Below are 22,287 nucleotides of genomic sequence, written 5' to 3' on the forward strand. Positions count from 1 at the left end.
AACAATGGCTGGACTTTTTCTGGACAGACCTTGCATATCACTATACATCTGTGTAAAATTACTTGAGGGATATGTTCCATGTAGTGAAACTGTAAACTAAAAGATACATGTATGTATTTGCAACTTGGATAGACACTGCCACCTCCACAAATGTTGTATCCATACTCATTCCCACCAGCAATAATTTATCTCAGTTTTGCTAATAGTATGCATCTTCAAACATCAGGAGTTTGTTTTTTAAAAATAATTATTCATTTTGATTAGTAATGCTTTAAAAATATTTTATATATTTGTTTTCAGAGAAAGGAAGGGAGAAAGAGAGGGAGAGAATGTGTGGTTATCTCTTGCGTGCCCCCAACTGGGGCCTTGGCCAGCAACCCATACATGTGCCCTTTGGTTTGCAGGCCAGCACTCAACCCACTGAGCCACACCAGCTAGCCCCAATGTTAGAAGTTTTGCCCTGGCCAGGTAGCTCAGTGGATTAGAACATTATCCAGATATGCCATGGTTGCAGGTTCGATACCCAGTCAGGGCACATAGAAGTATCAACAAATGAATGCATAAATAACTGGAACAACAAATTGATAACACACTGATGTTTCTCTCTCTCTCTGCTTCTCTCCCTCCCTTTGTCTCTGTCTCTCTCCCCCTCCCCCTCTCTCTCTAAAAATCAATAAAATAGAAAACTTTAGGAGTTCTGCCATCCTGTTACATGGTATACTAGTGAAGTTTTAATATGTGTTTCTCTTATCTTGACTGAGGTTAAGTGTCTTCTCATGTGTTTCACTGTCTGGTCATACCCTTTCGGGCTAAGTCTTATAACAAATCTTTAATCATAAGTAAAACTCCTAGTACACTGTCATAGCAAGAATTCAGTGAAAGCTTGGTTGAACTAAATTTAGCAGTTCCTTCCTTCTTAGCACAACAAAGCGCCCGGGCTTGTCCTGTATCTGCCTGCCAGCCCAGGAATGAGTGAGTCATTGATGTGACCAGTTCTTTTCTTAAGTGGGAGGTGGTATTACAGCCCAAGGGCTGGCACTAGCTGTGCTCATTGCTTCTGGAATACATACTCTCAGCATTTTTGTCAGATAGAGTTAGGAAATATGTGCATGCCATACACATATGCATGTATGCACGCCTGTGTGTACATATGTGTATATAGACACACATGCACACATACCTGAAATATATGTGTACATGTACAAGTTTTATAAATGATAAGTTGGTACTGATAGCACTAATTCCTATCCATTTCCATGGGTTTCTTGCCTTCTTTCATTGCATATTTGTATATTCATTTTTCCTAAGTGGGAAGTCTGATTTCTGACAGATCAACGCGCATACTTGTCTTGTTCAATTCTATAATACGATACAGTCCAGAATCACTTCACCCTTTCAGCCACAATACAGTACTTACTGTAGCTTGGTTTTTAAAAAAGTTTTACATGCCCTGGCTGGTGTAGCTCAGTGGATTGAGCGCAGGCCTGCCAACCAAAGCATTGCTGGTTTGATTCCCAGTCAGGGCACATGCCTGGGTTGCAGGCCAGGTCCCCAGAATGGACTGCAAATACACATTGATGCTTCTCTCCCTCTCTTTCACCTTCCCTTCTCCTCTCTCTAAAAATAAATAAATAAAATCTTAAAAAAAAAGTTTTACAGAGAAAAACAATTGATGTTTCTTTAAAAGTCAGTCATTATTCAAATGAATTTATTGGAGTTAGACTTTTATTGTCTAAAAGATTCACTGGAGCATTATACAAAGAATCTTTTTTTTTTTTAATTTAAGTACAGGGTTGGGCTTTACTTGACAATGTTTGCTTGCCTTTTCAGCTCAACTTTTCAAATTCCAGTTTTACATGGGTCAGTAATAGTTGCGACATACATGCAAACAGCTAAAAAAATCAAAACATGGTTTCAGCTGTTAGAAAACATGTCACCCTCTTAACACACACTTTGGCAGTGTCCCGTTGGGTTAAGTGCCACGTGGGACTGCAAGTTCTCTTAGGAGAGAATTGGGTTAGAAGCGTGCACTTGACCAGTCAAAAAGGACAAGTCAAAATTTACCTCACAAAAACCCCTCAGGATAAGCACAAAGAATCTTTCATATAAATTTTAGAGCAATTCTTTTTAGAAGTTCTACTTAGACCTTTGATGAGGGTAGTGTGTTAGAATTTATCTAATGAAACACAGGAAATTTGGTAGTAGTTTCATAATAGTAAAAAGTTTTTGCTATTAATTATACTGGTCCACTAGTCTTTCTAGAAATAACATTAAAATGTGCACATTATTTTATATTCCATTCTATATTCAAGGACATTTCCTTTGCCTAGAATAACAACAGGTACCATATCCTAAAAGAAAACATGGACCCTTAATCTAAAACTTTGAATTTTGTTATACAATCCAATAGGAATCAGTTTGAATGCTTATTCTTATGTGTTATTTATATTAATGTTTCTAGCTTGTAGTAATTTATCTTTTATAGTTTTCTTATTTTCTTTCAGATACAGGCATGGATCACCATGCTCTGCTGAAGCAGTTTGATCACCTAAACCACCTGAATCCTGACAAGTTTGAATCTACAGATTTAGATATGCTGATCAAAGCAGTAAGAATAGTTCCAAAAAATAGTGACTCTGAGGGTTTGTAATTTAATATACGTGTATAATGGTTATACATATCTGTAATTTGACAAGTAAATTTCGATGAAGTGCTAATGTAACTACTCTCTTGTATATCTTTAAAGGGAGGTGGCTTAACCTCTTTTAGTACAGATAATAATTTGTACATACGGGTCTTGTTATCTCTTAAACACAATGGCAAAATCCACCCTCCCCCCAAAAAATAATGAATAAAAACCAACTGTAAAACCTGAAACCTAGCTTGAATTATAGTCGGGCTACTTATATTTCTTATTTAGCCTACTTAGTGTGAGTATTCATAGGTTTTGCTACAGAAACAGAAACACTATTCTTTTTGATGACAGGTTCTGCAGGGATGTTACATAATGTGGCATATGTGACATTCCCTTTCTTCAAAAACTTTAGAAAATTCTTTTTTGTTGTTTCCAGTTTTATTGAGATATCATTGACATGTGACTGTTTAACTCAAGGTGTACTACACAATGCCTTGACATTGCCGAATGATTACCGAAATAAGTTTAGTTAACACCCATCACCTCATATAGTTACAAAATTTTTTTCTTATGGTGAGAGATTTTAGGGTTTATTCTCTTAGCAACTCTCCGATCTACCACACAACACTGCTGACAGGCCCCCGTGCTGCACTGCCATCCCCAGGACTCACCCACCTTATAGCTAGAAGTTGTGCCCTTTGGCCCCGTCACCCAGCCCCCCACCCTCTGCTCTGGTACCCATAAATCCGATCTCTTTTCTGATGAAATGAATTTGTTTTTTAAGATTCCACACATAAGTGAGATTATACAGTATTTGTTTTGGTCTGACTTATTTCACTGAGCATGAGGCTCTCCAGGTCCACTCATGTTGTCACAAACGGCAGGATTTCCTTCTTTTTATGGTCTTGTTGATGGACACAGGTTGTTTCCATCTCTTAGCTGTTGTAAATCATGCTGCAGTGGACATGCAGATATCTCTTTGCCACAGTGGTTTTTTCTTTTCCTTCGGATGGACACCCAGAAGTGAACTGTTGGATTATATGGTAGTTCTGTTAACTTTTGGGGGAACCACATTATCGTTTCCCACAGTGGCTGCACTAATGCACAGTCCCACCAACAGTGCACAAAGGTTCCCTTTTCTCCACATCCTCAGCAGCATTTAGCTCTTGTCTTTCTGATGATAGTCATTCTAAAAGGCATGAGGTAATAATGTCTCAGTGTAGTTTTGATTTGCATTTCCCTAATCATTGATGGTGAGCACCTTTTCATGTACCTGTTGGCGATTTGAATATCTTCTTTGGGAAAAATGTCTATTCTAGTCCTTTGCCCATTTTTATACTGGATTATTTGCTTCTCCCCACATTGTCTTTGTCCACGGGTCCTTTGTTACATGTTCCTTGATGATCCTGCCCCTTCTTTCCCGTTACCCACCCGCTCATCACTGTCAGTTTGTTCTTTATTTCCATGTCTCTGGTTCTATTTGCTGGTTTGTTTCTTTTGTTGATTAGGTTCCACTTATAGGTGAGATCCTATGGCATTTGTCTTTCACCGTCTGGCTTATTTCACTCAGCATCATGCTGTCCAGTTCCATCCAGGCTGTAAAAGTCATTGCCGAAACCCATGTCAAGAAGCTTTTTCCCCATGTTTTCTTCCAGGAGTGTTATGGTTTCGGGTCTTATATTTAATCTTTAATCCACTAAGAGTTAATTTTTACATGTGGTGTAAGGGGCTTAGTTTCATTCTTTTACATGCGAATACCCAATGTTTCCAGCAGCATTTACTGAAGAGTATCCTTGACTCCCTTGTCAAATATTAGTTGATAGAAAATTCTGAAACTCATCTGGCCTCAGGGATTTTATTTATTTATCTACCTATTTATTTATTTATGCAATTAGAAACTTGTGAATTGTTTATTCCTGAAATTACCCTTTTTTAAACTTTATTTTTATTGTTGACCCTATTGCAGATATTCCCATCTTCCCCCCCTTGCCCACCTCCTCCAGCCTCCCACCCCTTGCCCCCAGCCTCAGGGATTTTAGATAAGAGTTAGCATACCTCTCTGGTTGTACTGTACCAAACTACCAAGCTAAAAGTTCTTGCCTGGATGTTATGAGATTGAGTTAAGTGGTTAGAAACTTATCTAGTTTTCTCTTGTCAAATTTGAGACAGTCCCTTCCTTCTTCTTTTTCAAATCAATTTATATATTACTTATGAGGAACTTCCTAAACTTTTAGTTTCTTTGAATGCCTGCATTTCTGGTAATAATAATGATTGAAATAAAGTGGAAGAATTTAAAAAGAAGAGTCCACTATATATATTTTTTGGCCCTTCTGTAGTGTATTCTGTTAGAAAATATGCTATGTGTAAGAATGGCTTTCTTCATATTTTTCAAAACATACCTTTTTATTTAATTTAAATGTTACATTATAGGCTACTACTGATCTGGAACACTACGATAAGACTCGACATGAAGAATTTAAAAAATATGAAATGATGAAGGAACATGAAAGGAGAGAATATTTAAAAACACTGAATGAAGAAAAGAGAAAAGAAGAAGAATCCAAATTTGAAGAAATGAGGAAAAAGCATGAAAATCACCCCAAAGTTAATCACCCAGTAAGGACCATGGCTTTATGAAATCGTAATTAGGTGGAAATACTTTGTTCCAAATAGAATTTTCTCCTAAGTTACTGGTACTTAACTCTTGATCCTTAATTCTGAAAAGTTCCTCAAATTTATGTTTTATTTTGAGTCTATACTCACATAGTGTATGTTTTGTTTTGAGCAGTTTTTTGTCTGTTTAAAATTGACTCACAGGGCAGCAAAGACCAGCTGAAAGAGGTGTGGGAGCAGACTGATGGGCTGGACCCTAATGACTTCGACCCCAAGACATTTTTCAAATTACATGGTAACATGTTTATACAAGTATTTATACTTCTGTCTGCTGCTTGAAAACTTATAGGTTGCTTTACTCTTAATATTTCTGCCAAGATCAGCTATTAAATCCTACTGACAGTAAATGTTAAGACTTTTTCTCTAGGGTAATATAATAGTCTTTATTGCTGATATGCAGTATAAAATATTTTAGGTCAGTAGCTTTGTCTTTATACCTACTTTTTTAATTAAAATTTTTTTCAAGATTTTATTTATTTATTTTTAGAGACAGGGGAAGAGAGGGAGAAAGAGAGGGAGAGAAACATCAGTGTGTGGTTGCCTTTCACCTTTCACATCAGTGTGGTGCCCCCATCTGGAGACCTGGCCTGCAACCCAGGCACGTGCCCTGACTGGGAATCGAACTGGTGACACTGGTTCGCAGGCCCGTGCTCAATCCACTGAGCTACACCAGCCAGAGCTTTATACCTACTTTTACTGTTAAGTCATTATATGTAAAATGAAGTATTCTCTGTAAAATGAAGTATTTCTGTGACTAGGTAGGTTATATCTAAGAGAATTTATGTTATAATATTAAAATGTACTTTTATAGCATATTGCTTTACTTTATATTTTGTGAAAAAATTAGTTTTCTAAAAAAGCTATGATAAATTATAAATAAATGAGTTGTTATCAGTTGGACTGACCTGAAGCTTCATAAAAAGAAAGGTTTTTCTGCAGTATATTGATGCTTCATGTCAGCACTACTTTCGCAAACCACTAGTAAATAGTTGTATTTTAATTATTTATTTTCTAAGGCATTAAAATCAGTTTTTTTGCATTGGGGACTTTAGATGTCAATAATGATGGCTTCCTTGATGAACAAGAATTAGAAGCCCTGTTTACCAAGGAGGTAAATGAGTTCATTAAGTATTTGGTTGTTTCGCTCTCTCTCTTTTTCCTTCCATTTTCTTTGTTTTATGGTGTTTAAAATTTTTTCTTTTTAGTTGGAGAAAGTGTATGACCCCCACAATGAAGAGGATGATATGGTAGAAATGGAGGAAGAAAGGCTTAGAATGAGAGAACATGTAATGAATGAGGTATGTTTTAAAAGTTTTAAGATATATTACCTGTGTGGATTATCAAGTTGTGATAAATTTTACCACAAAATGGAAGGCGAATATATGGAATTAGTTTTTACTTGGATTTTGCATTTTTGATCCAGAATATGCAGTAGGTTCCCCTTGGTATAAATAAATTATTTGTAACTCCTTTAAAGTATATTTTTTAAGTTTATTGATTTTTGAAAGAAAGAGGATGGAGGGAGAAAAAGAGACAGACGTCGATTTATTGTTCCACTTATTTATGCATTCATTTGTTGATTCTTGTACGAGCCCCGACCAGGGATTGAACCTGTAACCTTGGTATATGGGGATGATGCTCTAACCAACTGAGCAACCCAGCCAAGGCTTAAAAGATTAAGATGCTATTGCATATCAGCTATAAACATCCTTTTGGAAATAAAAAAATAGTGCAGTCCAGTATTTGGTATATTAAATGGCCATTTTAGTTTTTGGTAAGAAAATCCAAACACCCAATACCTAAGTGGTTTATAACAAATCTTTATTTCTTGTTTACATTACTAAGCTGAAAACTCTCATATAGACATCAAAGCATGGTTTTGCTTCAGTGATTTTTACCTGATATTGATGGGTTGGGATTTCTGTTGACTATTGGCATCCCAGGTGGCAAATGGATTTCTTTTTTCTTTTTTTTAAGAGATTTTATTTATTACCTTGGCTGTTGTGGCTCAGTGGATTGAGCACTGGTCTGAGGACTGAAGGATCACCAGTTCGATTCCCAGTCTAGGACACATGCCTGGGTTCCAGGCCCGGTCCCCAGTTGGGGGCATAAAAGAGGAAACTGACAGATGTTTGATGTTTCTCTCACACATTGATGCTTCTCTCCCTCTCTCTCCTCCTCCATTCCCCCTCTCTAAAAATAAATCAATAAAATATATCTTTAAAAAGATTTTATTTATTTCTTTTTAAAGAGAGTAGAAGGGAGAAAGAAAGATAAGTGGTGACATATCAGTATGTGAGATAAACATGGGTGGGTTGCCTCTCAGGCTTCAGCCTAGGCATGTGCTCCAACTGGGATTTGAACCAGAGACCCTTCGGTTCATAGCGACCCTCAGTGCTCAATCCACTGAGCCACACCAGCCAGGGCACAGGTGGATTTCTTTTTGGGCATTACTTTTGTAACTGAATTTGTCAGAGTTTACAAGAGCCATTGGAGGGTTTGGAGAGGTTGTAAACTTTTGTTTTGATTTACTTAGTTGTTTGTTTTTAAGAAGAAATATTGACAGCATTTTAACTTTACTCTGGCTAAACAGTCCTCTTACTGAAAAGGTTATTTTTCTTGCCCAAACCCTTGGCTTCAAGAGAGATTATCCATGGGATAGTGATGGAGGAGGGCAGTACTAGCCTTACCAGTCAGATCAGCAACTTCAACTTAGTGATCTAATGGGGTATCAGGGACACAGATATTTCATAGTATTTTCCAATTGGAATTATATAGAAGAGAAAAATGTCTATTTTCTGATTCTGGTACAATGCCGAGTGGTCTGTTTTGTTTTTCATTTTCCCCTCAGTGTTTGTGGATGTTAGGCTAGCCCTAACTGCTGTGTGTTCGTGTAGCAGCATCTACTGGAAGATAGTTTCCAGTGTCTTAAGTAATACGAGAAAGAGTTATTTGATTTTACTACATTTTCCTTTAATCAGGTTGATTCAAACAAAGACCGATTGCTGACTCTAGAAGAGTTTTTGAAAGCTACAGAAAAAAAGGAATTCTTGGAGCCCGAGAGCTGGGAGGTAATAGAACCAACTTGAAATGGGATGTACGGTTCAAGACATTCTACGTCAGTCCTTTCTACTTTAAACTTTTATTCCCTATTATGTGTGCATGTATCTTCTTATTAATTTGGCTTTTCATGTAAAATGTCACTTTAAAATAATGAACTTGATTTCTTAGAAAGCTTGTGGCAATTGATCTCTTATTTGTAATAACATTACATATTAATAGAAGTCTTTTAGGAGGAGAGATTTCTTTTTTGTTTTGGTCTCACTTTTTAGATTTTTTTAATCATTTTTTTTTACCATAAATATATGATTGTTTGGGGAGGGGAGATTTCTTTAGAAGTCTTTTAAAAATTACAAAATGTTCATTCTTAAAAATTAGAACTATAAATACACTTAAAGAATAAATTAGAAGCTACCTAGAGGTAGATACTAAAATTATATATTGTGTTATGCCAATATAGAAAGAGCTTATATATTTAGTATATGCCTTTATAGCATACAAGGTATAGTGTACAGTCCCATCTTTAATTTACATATACACATAAATTCATAACTATATATGAGGTATGTCTAGAAAGTATCCAGCCATGTACTTTGAAAAAGATACAAGATACAAGAAACACTGTATGTAGGACATTGATGCTTCAGTTCCCTTCCAGTTAAGTATCTTGGGACCTCTCACAGTTCTCTCAATCACCATCAGCTGCCCTCTCATATTTTCCTGAATCTCACTGACAGACTAAAATCTCTTCCTTTTCAAAGGTGATTTTAATTTTGAGAAAAGCCAGAAGTCATAGGGTGCCAAATCGGGGCTGCAGTGGGGCTGAGTCATCTGGGTGATTTGATGTTTCTCTAAAAACCTCTACACATGATGTGATGCATGAGTGGGGACATTGTCATAATGAAGCTGCCAGTCACCAGTTGCCCATACCTGCAGCTTTCTGAATCATCCAAATAGTTTCCAAGGAGGAATGTTCAAGTTAATGAAAAATTTGATGCAGATCTGATGCTCTAGTCAGTCATTTTGAATGTGATGGCCACACAGCACACATGCTCACTCAATGGGGTCTACTACCCCCACTGACTAGTACAGTGAAGTTGTCATTGTTCACATATGCGCATTCCAGTTCATGGTGACATCAATGTCATGCAAACTGTTCTTGTTATATTAGCAATGGTTGGACTTGTTCTGGACAGACCTCATATTTTAAAAAATGCCTTTATACTATATAAATGGTTTTGTATATTTGTGAAATTCTGATTTTAAGAAGCCTATTAACATTTTCTGAACATTTTCCCATGCCATTCCCCCAAGAAATGAATTAAATAATGACTACTTAGCGTTGTGTGGTATAGCATAATTTATATGCTACATATAAATCATCCCTCCAGATTTAGACACTGTGGATCCATTCCACATTTTTTTTTTGCTGTAATAGATATCACTATTATAACTCTCCATTTGTTCAGACATTTATGGCATTTGTGACTTTCCTGGGAGCCCGTAATTCCTAAGAATAGAACTATTTTCAAAGTTTATAAATATTTTTAGTTTCTAAATATATCCATCAAATTGCTGCAGAAAAGTATGCCAATTTTTACCATAGCTAACTGTGTACAAATGATTGCATACACATCTTTACAAGAGTGGATGAAAAGGAAAAAAGAGTGGTTGAGAGGTACCAACCAAACTAGACTGAAGAAAGAACATTGTCTTTTTCTATGTAGAATATTTAAAAAAGGACTGCTATTTTCATTAGATGTTCATCTGTCCACGACATCATTTGAGATGGGTGACAGGCTGTCCTGGCTTACACAGGACTGAAGCGTTTCCCTGGGTGTATAACCAGGATGTGACCTTTCAGTGCCGACTCCAGGACAGTCTTGATGAATTGGGTCATCTCGGTTGGGGATCAGAGAAATCAGCTTCTTTTTGTTACATGTTTTTGTCTAACATTTGAAATATTTCTGGACTGTGGTGAAAAAAAATTCAAAAATTATTTAAAGATGCAGTCCCTTTAGTGCTCCCAGTGAACCAGATCAATAGATAATTGTGTACTTTTATTCATTTTGACATAATTTCAGATATACCAAAAAGTTGTAAGAGTAGACCAAGAACTCCTAAATATCCTTTATGAGATTTACTTTGCCTCCTTCTCTTTTTTCTTCCATTTTAAGTCTGTGTATATGTGTATGTATGTGTACATAATATACAATGATTTTTTAGAGTAAATTGTATACTATACCAGCATAACCTTAAATACTCAAATGTGTATTTCTTGCAAACAAGGATTTATCTTACCTAATCACAGTAAAATCATCAGTCCCATACACACAATATGCTCATCTGTAGACTTCACTGAGATTTTTGTCAATTTCCCCAGCATTCTTTTACAGCAAAAGAAAGCCCAAGATACTGCATTGAGCTTAGTTGTAATGTCTTTCTCGTGTCCTTTCATCTGAAATAGATCCTGAGGCATTCTGTCTCATGGCATTACTATTTCAAAAGAGTATAGACCCTATATTTTGTAAAACGTCCACCAGTTTAAGTGTATCTGCCATTTCCTTAGGATTCCTGCCCTCGAAAGCAATATAAATGAAGGGATGCTAAATACATCGTATCCGGACACATATGTGCTGATTATCCCCATAGCTGGCAATGATAACTGTGATTATTTGGTTAAGGTGGTGTCTCCTGGCTGTTCGCACTGTAAAGTTACTATTTTACCTTTTGCAATGTAAAAAAGAATCTTGTCAAACCCACCGTATTGCCAGAACCAGAAGTCAGCTTTAAAAAATTCCTTCTACATCATGTGAAAAGTCTTTCCAAATACTATTTGTAAACATTATTCTCATACCTGTGGGGTGCTTAACTATTTCCTTGGGCTTAGACATTCAGTCTGCTACTATTATTTTTTAAAGTGCTGTTATAAACACACTTTTGTATAAAGCTTTTTGTATGTTTAGGGTTATTTTGTAGAATAGGTTCTCAATGTAGCGTTACCAGTACCAAGGGAATATATATATTTTAATTTTATTTATTTATCTTTAGAAAGGAAGGGAAGGAGAGGGGGAGAGAAATATCAAAGTGTGATTGCCTCTTGTGTGTCCCCTGCTGTGAACTGACCTGCAACCCAGGCATGTGCCCTGACTAGGAATCGAACCGTGATCCTTTGGTTTGCAGGCCTGTGCTCAATCCACTAAGCTACACCAGCCACCGCCCAAGGGAGTATTTTTAAGACCGTTAACATTGTAAAGTATTGAAAGAATTGTACTAATTTACATTTCCCCTAAACAAAATGAGAGTTCTGGTTTTTTTTTAGTGTATTTTTAAGGATATACTTTGAGGCTTACTGTCAATGGTTTTAGCACCCACTGTCCTGACTGTGGTCAGCATCAGTTGTTACTGCGACTGTTGACAAATGTGATTTTTGAATCGTCATTCATTCTGCATTTATTGTTTGACTTTCTGTTGGATAAGCCATCCCTTCCCCCTTCTCTTCCTGTTTATTTCACTGTAGACTTGTGGCTTCTTGTTTTATTCAGTAAGCCTGAATCCTTTCTATCATTTATTTTGATGCTCAAATTGTTCCATATTTGGGTAAAGGGAGTTTCTTCAAACTGGTTTTTGGGGTCTTTTACATGTTCTCATCATACTTTGAGAACTTTCTTATTTTTCAGCATAAGACGTTCAAGGCTGTCCTTGTTCTCTTGTCCTTCTCTGTTCCATTTCTGAAATGAGTCATTTTTCTGAGGAGCACTTTTTTTGTTGTTGTTTGTTTGTTTTTTAGTGAGATTGGTATTTCAGACCAGGATTTGGGTGCCAAATGTGCTCCTTGCTACTGAATTATCCTTGCTTCTAGGCCTGGCCAGATAACAAAGTTGAGGAATTAAAAAAATTTTTAAAAATATATTTTTATTTATTTATATTATGTGTATATACATCTGTACACACATATTTGCACACACATGTAGAGACATACCTATACACATTTATATTTATTTTTATATATGTATATTTAGCTATCAATATATATTAAAACTCATACATTCACACTATTTTCTTAAATTTTAATTGAACACCTTCAATTCCAATACATTTTATCTTTTTCTATAATTCATACAAAACCTGGATCCCATTTTCCACAATAATATTCCACTTTCTTGCTCAGTACTAGCATGCACGAAGCATTTTAGAATCAGTAATCCATGCCTCTGCCAAAGAAGAGTTTAAGATTTATTTAGATTTTTTGCTGTTTTTTTAACCTGAGGGCATGTACTCCAAATACCCTGATCAGAAGTTCCTTGGGTTAGTTCTTTTTTTCCTCCCCCTTCTGTCAGTTATTTTATTCACTTAAGATAAAAACGTTACTTACTGGCTTCTGTTTGTATTCAATTGGGGAATTTTTCTGTCCCTGTGGATTTTACTTATTCATTTGTGTTTTTTGAGTATGTGAAACAGTGACATGTTTCTGAAATTCCAATCTGTACAAGAAAGCGTATTCAGACAAGTGTGATTTCCTTTCCTTCACTCCCTTCGTTCCTTCCACCCTGTGTTCTCCTTTGTTCTGCAGGTAAACAATCTCATTAGTCTCTAGGGTTTTCTTTTTCTCAGATGAGTACATAAATATATGGTTTCTTATTTCCCCTTCTTTCTTACCTAAAAGGTAGAATACTATATTCTATTGTACTGTGAAAATCATAGAATTTTAAAGGTGAATCAGACCTTGTGGATATCCACAAGGTGTGATTCCCGTTTAAAATACATATATATACACACATATATATGTATATACATATTTATTTATTTATTTGAAGATGTTGCCATCACTGGGAAGCTATTTTTAAACATTTATTTGTTGATATTAGAGAGAGGAAAGGAGAAAGAGAGAGGGAGAGAGAGGAACATTGCTTTATTGTTCCGCTTATTGATGCATTCATTCATCGGTTGATTCTTGTATGTGCCCTGGCATGGGATGGGGGTTTGAACCTGCAACCTTGGTGCATGGGGATGATGCCCTAACCAACTGACCCACCCAGCCAGGGCCTTAGGTTACATTTCTAAGATTATTATTCTTCATTTTTTTCTTTTTAGACATTAGATCAGCAACAGTTCTTCACAGAGGAAGAACTGAAAGAATATGAAAGTCTAATCTCCATACAAGAAAATGAACTGAAGAAAAAAGCCGATGAGCTTCAGAAACAGAAAGAAGAGCTACAGCGTCAGCATGACCAGCTGGAGGCGCAGAAGCTGGAGTATCACCAGGTTGTATCGCGTAAGAGGACGGTGGCAGGAGGTGCTCTCCTAAAAGCCTGTGCTGTTGTAATATTTCAGTGTAGGATTAGCTACAGTATTTTGAATCTTGGTGTTTTTTAAAATTGCTTTGTGGAATATTAATCTAAATTTTAGAATTGGAATATCGCATTTTGGAAAATAATTTTCATCGAGTGTGTTGTCATTTGTCAAACGTCACACATAGAAGAGACAATTGAATAATAACACATTTTAAAACATTCTTTTTCCATTCCCCAGGTTGTACAGCAAATGGAACAAAAAAAATTACAACAAGAAATTTCTCCATCAGGGCCTGGTGGACACTCGCAGCTCGAGCCACGTATGTAATTTTTTTTGCTTATTTGTTTGTTTAAGGAAATAAAAATAACTGGATAAATTGAAATCTACATTTGTTATGAATATCATTTCAAATTATTAATATCTATGCTATTTGCTATACATTTGTAGAAATAGAGCACCTTGTATTACAGAAAAATGAAAAGGTCTCTATTTTATTTATCTGTACATTGTAACAGCTATATAATTTGATATCCATATTTATGGTGAAGTGATTTATTTCAACATTGTTTATAATCCTTATTATTTATTGATATCAGAGGACATGTTTTTTTCCGATTTATTTATGTATTTTACCATAGCCTCCGTTCCGACTTTATTCACAGTTATAGTTTTACAATACTTGGTACAGTAAGCATTCTCCAGCCAGAGAGAATATCCATTTCCATAAAAGATGCAGGTGAAAAAAACACAGGTTATCTGCATAAGCCTGTTTGAACATTCCAGTGTTCATAATCCCATCAACCCTTTTGTGAGGCAAACAAGCTTTCTGTTCTCTCAGTCTAATCATAGCCCACACCAAGCCTTTACCAGTGGGGCTCTCAAGTCATAAAGTCCAGAAACTTCTCTCCTCTGCCTCCTGACCATTTTACCAACTCTGGTGCAAATGCTTAGGCTCCTCCTCGGGGGGGGGGGGGTATTGAGTCAGGGGACCCTGGTCCTTTGGCCAGCCTTCATCTATTTTCACCTTCCTAAACATCACTCCATGCAGTTTCAGGTCAAATGTCTCATCATCAGTTTTGAATCTTGGCTTCCAAAATGTCTCTCAGCCAGAATAAGTAAAGTGGCTTTGTTTGGGGCCCTTGAGGTCCTACAGGAAAACGAACCTGGGCCGTGAAGCCACCTTCATTACTAACCCATTGAGTTGAGCAACTGCAGTTCAGCTCCGCTGTGGCCCCCCAGTGTGGGTACGTGGTCTTCACAAATGTGTCTTCCAGTGTCCCAAGCTGTTCCACTCTCAAAGTTGTGTGGTATTGGTGAGCAGACCTTGACTTTTCTGGTCCATTTTATGTAGAAGATCTATGTCGGAGGCCTTTTTCCTTCATACAGATACATGCTCAAAAAATCCAGCTTGCTGTCTAATCACCCACAATGTGAAGACAGGAGGTCAAACACCCAGATTTCACTTAGTTTTTTGGTGTCTGCCATAATATCTTGCAGAAGTAGAATGATCTGTTGTGTGTTTCTGAGCTCCTAAATTTGGTTTGTGTTGAACATGGTTTTTTAATCATGATCTATGATTAGCTAAGCATATTTAAAGAAACAAATATTATATATAAAGAAGATTCGGAATAAAGGAAGATACCTTTAAAATGAGAGTATATGTTTTTCTTAACAGTCACTTAACATCCGAAGTCCACCAGAACTTGGAAGAAAACTGTAAAATCAACGTCCATGTCATCTTCTTATCTCCCTTCCTCTTTCTCTACTCAATAAATATTTTAAAGCATATATGGAATAAAGGAAGGTACGTTTTATATGAGAACACATGTTTTTTTTGACACACATATTTAAAGATTGAAACCCTCCAAACCAGGAAGGAAACCTCCATATCTGCTCTCACTTTCATACCCCCCTTTTTTTCTTTGTTCTTCTTTAGCACTTTAATTAAGTGGCCTTCTGCCATAATGTAATGAAACTATCAGTAACTAAGTGAGAAAGCTCTCTGTTGCTTTGAAAGTAGATTGCTCTCACTCATGAAAATAGATATTCTTTTATCAGCACTTCTCATCCCCTCTCTTAATAAAAGTCTCTTTGATGTTCATAATTCTTCTCCCGAGAAGACCCTCACATCCCCCAGTATTCCCTGGTAACTTCCTCCTGACTTCCTCAGCTAGAAATTCTTCTACCGAGTGGCTTTTGCTACCTCTTCAAATCATTTTTCATTCATAGTTTTGCTTTATACTCTACCACTTAAGATCAGGTTTGCTACATATAACCAAAAACCAAAGATAACAGCGGTTTAAGCCAAGTAGGAATTTTTCATTTTTATATAAGAGAAATCTATAGGTAGGTTGTGTCCAAGTTCCTACCCTTCTGCTCTGCCCTCTTCAGGGCATGGTTTTTATCCTCAAGTTACCTCATCCGTACTCTCCAGGATTGCTTTTGGAGGCAGTAGAGGAGGGCAGGAAGGGGACTTTCTCCAGCTGAATCAGCTGCCCGTTGCAGTTTTCCAGGAGAACCCCCACAGCATTTGAACTTACATCTCATTGGCCCAAACTGAGTCACATGACCATCTTGCTGCTAGGGAAGGTAAGAAATCCTTGTGGCAATGTGACTAGCTAAAAGTTAGGATCTTTGACTAAAAAAGATGGGAAGAGACAATGTTTGGTGGGCAACTTTTAGTTTTAACCTAGCCTTGTTGGCTACCTAAATATCTATGTACACTCTTCTGAAACATAGAAAATGCTTCCCCCGCCTCAGAACAAAACCACTGAAATCCAGACCATTATTACACACAGTTCAACGACTATATCTCTGGCCATCTACAAAACTGAAAAGCAAGGCGCCTGCCTCTTGAGCTCCCTGTGTATCATGGCGGGATAGGTACAGGACAGCTGCCACAAAATGAACCTTTTTGAAAAGGGGAAGGTGGCAAACATGCAATCGCTGATCCACAGCAAGGTCTCTCTGCTCTGTTGGTAGATATATTCCCTGGCTTTCCCGTCAGGCAACTAATGATTCCCCTCTCTGGGAGGAAGTCCCTTGTCTGATGTCCTCAGGGCCCATGGCATTGTGCTCTCAGAAGTCTTTAGTGCCTGTTAATTTTTAAATGCACATCTGCATGGGCATTGGAAAGAGCACCTTTCTGGGAAGCCGGACAGTTCTAGCACTTCATTTCCCATTATTTTGGGTCTGGGGGCTTGGGGATTGCTTTTGATGGCTACAGCCTCTTGTAGGCTAGGTTTAAGGTTTTTATTTTGATTTTTGGCAAAACAGGACCCTAATAACTTAGTACATTTTTGGTCTGTTTTCTTCAGTTATTACCATGAGTAACCATAGTTTGTTAAGGTCTTGTCAAGGCATAGTTGTTTTCCCAAAGAAACCATGTTTACTTGCTGGCTTCTGTGCTCTCCAGGGATCTTAAATGAATGGCCCCTACTGGGGACCATTTACACCACAGGCTTGGGTGTGATGACAACAGGCTTTATTTGATCTTTTTCCTCAGGATGGCTCCCATTACTGGGCAGGACATTCTTAAGGGAGGGTCTTGAAAAAGGTTAAGGAAGTTTTAGCTGCTTCCTTAGAACCTTTACTTATGGAGTATGGTAGTACTTGACTTTATCAATTTTTCGAGGCTCCAGATTTAGGAGTCTATCCATTTGTCTTGTGGACAGACGACAAGTCCCTCGGCAAAGCTCTAAGCCTTTCCATCTCTGCCGACTTCTTAGCCTTAGCCTGAGTGGCATCTGTCTTTGTCGGACTTTGTGGAGCTGGGGTAGCTCCCTCATCCTACCGCCACTTTCCCTGATACCTTAACTTAGGTTGGCATGAGGTTCATGGCCCAAAGCCCGACCTTCTCAACTCAGCCTACTTCATATGTAAGATCCTTTTACTTGCTGCACCTTCCTTCTAGCTACCAAATTCTGTATAGGTCAAGATTCTTGGTTGTGGGTAAATGGAATCTTCCTTAGCTGTTAAACCGAATGGCATTGATGAAGGGGGAGAGACAGCTCACAGTGTCTTTGAGAGGGCTGAAGAAACAGACCCCAGGCTGAGTGCCTAGGAAGTACATCACAAGACAGGGCTGCCAAAGAAGCTATACTGCTTTTGGGACAATAGAGAAGCTGCCTGCCATCTTGGAAAGCTGCCTGCTGGATTAGGAAGATGTGAACTGTTGCCAGCTCCTGAGTCATATCACGGCTGCCCTGCTTCTTGTGGGCAAAAGCGGATACATCGTGTGCTGCCGCTCTCCCCGAGACTCTGTTCCAGGTGAAAGTCTTGGGTGAGTGTATCTGATTGTTGGGCCAGTCAGGCCTGGAGCCCTAGATGCAAGGGAGGTTGGGAAATAATAGTGTTTGATTTTCCTGCCTCTGTAGTGCAGGAACGCATGTGTAAAGTTTTGAAGTGAACCAATCCACTGTAACACCTCATAATTATACATTGTTTCTCTTCACATTAGTAATTTTTATGCTCTCAGTCCTCATTTCACAATTTTTGATAATTATTGCATATTCCTCCAAACATACTTCAGACTTTTTTCTTAAATCACAGATCCCAAAATTAAGTATAGAAATCTAGAAAAGTTCTGCTTATATTCAGCTTAAAAAAAAACAACAAAGCACAAAAGTCATTCAGCCAGGTAATGCTACTTTTTCTTCTTTTCTTTGTTGTTTTTTGAGATGAAGAATTCCTATCTTTATTGTTTAAATGGTAGGAAATATTAAAAAGTGGTCTGAAATTTCCTCATATTGTCTCCTGTATCTCCTGGGGACACTCTTTTAGATGGTGGACTGTGGTTAAATTGGACAGTCATTGAAGAAGACCTTGCAGAAATTTCTTAAAATGTTTTTTCACATGAATAAATGATGGATATTAACCTAGACATACCTCACAGTTTCCAGCAAATTATTGTAATTTATATTATTTTAAAAAGAATTGCTAGCTAAAATCACTTACAGACTTAAGAAATTGCAATTCTGTGAGTCCTGGGCACTTGTGAGTGAATATTATTTCTTAGAAAGTAACTAATAGTTCTCTCTCTGGCCCTGTTAGAAAGCATCGGTCCTGTGTTTACCATTCTCCTTCCTACCTCATTAGATGTGAGTCTTTGCTCTCAGCATAATGCTTATTTCACTGACTTAGTGGTATGTATCAGTAATTTGGGTTTTGTTTCATATGTGAATTTACATGAAGCATGTTAACTTTATAGTATACTTAGGTCTATGTAATTAAAATTTCATTTTAAAAGATGATGGTCCACTATAATTTTTAACTCTCACTAAAGAAAACTGCTGTGTAGAAATGGCAGTAAAAATCCTTTGAGATGTGTCTACACATTTATTTTAACCAAGACTTGTTCATAATGGCATAACTTAGAATCACTAAATGTATTTGGAGAATTAGGCAGAAAAACAGCTACATTTCATTTTTACTAATGTCTACAGTTTTCCCTGCAGAGCTTTTAGCATTCATTTTAACTGATGTCAATCACATTCTTGATGATGAACGTCACTCACCTGCCTGGTTATTGCCACCCCTTGCCTGTACGCTAGCCCTTACACGCTAGCCCTTCCGGTGGTCTTCAAAGCTCTGCGTGCTTGGAAACAAGTTTTCCTTTGTTTATAATGTGTATGCAATCTATTGTAGACAATAGCTTTGACTTTTCCTGTGTACATTTTCTTACTTCCTTTTGTTTCATCCTCAGTGATATTTCCCAAGACTTTCCAGGATTATGAAAATGTATCTTGTTATTAAAATATTAAAATATTTTATTTTTAATAAAGTAAATTTTTTATTTTATAATTTATTTTTATAATTCTTTGTGTGTGTGTTTTTAATTTAATTATTTTTCAAGTACAGTTTTCTGTCTTTTACTCCCAACCCAGCCCACCCCCACCCCCCACCCCCGCTGCCCACCTCCCTCCCATTTCCACCCCCCTTAGCTATTGTCCATGTGTCCTTTATACTAGTTCCTCCAAATCCCTCCCCTTTTTCCCCTGAAATTCCCTCCCCTCTCCTCTCTGGTTGCTCTCACCCTGTTCTCTATTTCAGTGTCTTTGTTTTTATTTTGCTTGCTTGTTTGTTTTGTTGTTTAGCTTCCTGTTAAAGGTGAGATCATATGGTATTTGTCTTTCAACACCTGGCTTATTTCACTCAGCATAATGCTTTCCAGTTCCATCCATGCTGTTGCGAAGGGTAAGAGCTCTTTCTTTATTTCTGCTGCATAGAATTCCATTGTGTTTATGTACCATAATTTTTTGATCCATTCATTTACTGATGGGCACCAAGGTTGCTTCCATCTCTTGGCTATTGTAAATTGTGCTGCTATGAACATTGGTATGCATAGGTTCTTTTGGATTGGTGTTTTAGGGTTCTTAGGATATAATCCCAGAAGTGGAATTGCTGGGTCAAAAGGCAGGCCCATTTTTAGTTTTCTGAGAAAATTCCATACTGTTTTCCATAATGGTTGTACCAGTCTGCAATCCCACCAACAGTGAACTAGGGTCCCCCTTTCCCCACAAGCAGAAAAAACCAATGCAGAGGTAACTAGGAAAAGTATAAGAAATTCCATAGATTCAGTTATGTTAAACAAAGGTTATTTTGACCAGGAGAGCCATTAATCAGACAATTAGAAATAGCTGTATGTACAGAGTTTTAAATGTCTTATTGATGAATAAATGTTTATTAAAGTTCTCAGAATTTGGCACGGGTCAAAAGGATACGCTAGACTGAACAGTGGTTATAGGAAATTTATTACAAGGCCTTTGTGGTGTCTAACTTAACTATCTATCTTCCTGTCTAGAATCTTACTTTATGTACTTTGGACTCTAACTCTTTAGCAATTGTTTCTACGTGCTCAGTTTGTAATAGTTAACCAGCTTCTCCTGTTTTTTAGCCTGTCTAATTCTATAAATATAAATTCCAGTCCAAGGTAGAGGAGGGGCTGTTACTCCATCAACTTTTAGACATTCAGGGGCTACTCCATTAGGGGGGACTTTGTTCTATGGCCAAGAAATCATTCTGTACAACCTCATTGGAATTCTGCGGATCTTTGGGCCTGAAACACAGGTATCTAAAAATCCCACCACCTATTAATCGCAAAGACAAACATGCAAGGAGAGATAGACTGGAAATCCAGCCACAGTTGCCTCTGCTGTGCAGATGCATCTCATCCGTCCTGACTGTGTCAAGGGACAGCTGTTAGTCGGCTCGCAACCGTGTAGGATGTTGTAGGTACCTCACTGTCTATCTTAAAGTTCCATAGCCACCAGCTTCATGGGGCCTATTTTCAGGCCTTTCAAATGAATTTTTCCCTCCCCTCACAATCCTGAACTATCTGTCTCTTCTGTAAGAGAGTCTGTTGTACTACTACTAATTACTAATTAAGATATTGATGTGACATTATTAAAATAGGATTAATTTCCAAAAGATTTATGTAAAAGATAAAAAAGAGGCTAAATGCTTTACTTTAAGAACATTTTGAAGCCAGTTAATGCCCCAAATGACTGTTTCACTCTTTTGGGATGGCCCTGGTGACTTCTGGATAGTTCTGCCTGCACCTCTGTTTAGTTTTAGGGGCCCAGAATGGAGGCTGGAATATTGCCGCCAAGGTGGACGAAGGAGCCCCTTTTCAGGGAAGGTTTTTCTTTCTCCGAAGTTGTTAGTCCGGCATCCATTAGCCCCCACGGAAGGCATAATAAGGCCTTGCCAATTTCAAAGTGTCTGTCTGTGTACCAATTAATATGGACTCTAAGTGAAATATCATATTTTTGGAAGGCACATGTGTGTGTTTGTATGTAAGCCTGTGCCTAAAATATGTCTGGAGGGAAGACTGTTAGTTATTCCATGTGTTCTGGAATTTAAACATGAAAAACCTTTTTTATCATTATTGCTTTTCCTTTTGATGAGTAAGATCACTGCTGCTTAATCCATATTGTACCAATAATTATTGTTATAAAAACCATCTAATAATGGTGATTGATACATCCTATTGTAAAGTCAGGATTGTAAAGACCTTTTACTTTGTTGTTACTACTTTGAGGGGATTTCAAAATTTTTTAAATTTAAATGTTGAATCAAAATTTAACCTTTTGTAAATATGTAGCCAAAAATACTCAGTTAATTTTAAACTTTGGAAAATTTTTAGCAGTCTTAAGTGTACTTAATTCTTCTTGGCTTATTCAGATAATTGGACAATTTTTAAAACTATAAGGAAATAACTGGATTTTAATTTAATCAGGAAGACACAGACTTTACACAATTTGTTATATTTGAATTCATTTGTTGACTATGTTGTGAAAATTCTTTCAGTGCAATATTTGTCAGAAAGTATTCTAATTATTTGTATAGGTTCATTTGTAATTATTTAACTATATAACATCAGAACAATGTGTAACATTTGGTGTAATTCTGGGGGGAAAAGACAAATTTGATAACTGGTGAAAGAATGCATTGTGTGCAAAACACTAGCATTGTAGAGTCACAGAGTCTCAGGGCCTTAGAGATCGCTGGCCCATGAAGGAGCCCCTCATCCAGGATGTCCCAGGAGACTCCTATTCATTCCCTGCTTCCGTTCTTCTCATGACAGCGCTGACATGGAAGTCACAGTGGTTTCCAGGTATGTC

General features: G+C 37.3%; 1 protein-coding gene across 3 annotated transcripts in view; it reads left to right on the forward strand.

The window, feature by feature from the left end:
* Positions 1-22,287, forward strand: part of NUCB2 (nucleobindin 2) — a 48,240-nt gene that overhangs the window by 25,528 nt on the left and 425 nt on the right. The window contains exons 6-14 of one of the 3 annotated variants that reach the window (XM_053673112.1): positions 2,505-2,608; positions 5,066-5,251; positions 5,453-5,543; positions 6,361-6,419; positions 6,514-6,606; positions 8,290-8,379; positions 13,463-13,643; positions 13,901-13,982; positions 15,339-15,467. In XM_053673112.1, coding sequence (XP_053529087.1) covers positions 2,505-2,608; positions 5,066-5,251; positions 5,453-5,543; positions 6,361-6,419; positions 6,514-6,606; positions 8,290-8,379; positions 13,463-13,643; positions 13,901-13,982; positions 15,339-15,467 — 1,015 coding nt within the window. Of the gene's footprint in view, positions 1-2,504; positions 2,609-5,065; positions 5,252-5,452; positions 5,544-6,360; positions 6,420-6,513; positions 6,607-8,289; positions 8,380-13,462; positions 13,644-13,900; positions 13,991-15,338; positions 15,478-22,287 lie in introns of those variants that run through there. The other 2 variants (XM_037150541.2, XM_037150544.2) reach the window with 2 other exon arrangements.

This window comes from Artibeus jamaicensis, unplaced genomic scaffold (assembly GCF_021234435.1).
Source record: "Artibeus jamaicensis isolate MK-2021 breed Jamaican fruit bat unplaced genomic scaffold, CSHL_Jam_final contig_797, whole genome shotgun sequence".
NCBI classification, from domain to species: domain Eukaryota; kingdom Metazoa; phylum Chordata; class Mammalia; order Chiroptera; family Phyllostomidae; genus Artibeus; species Artibeus jamaicensis.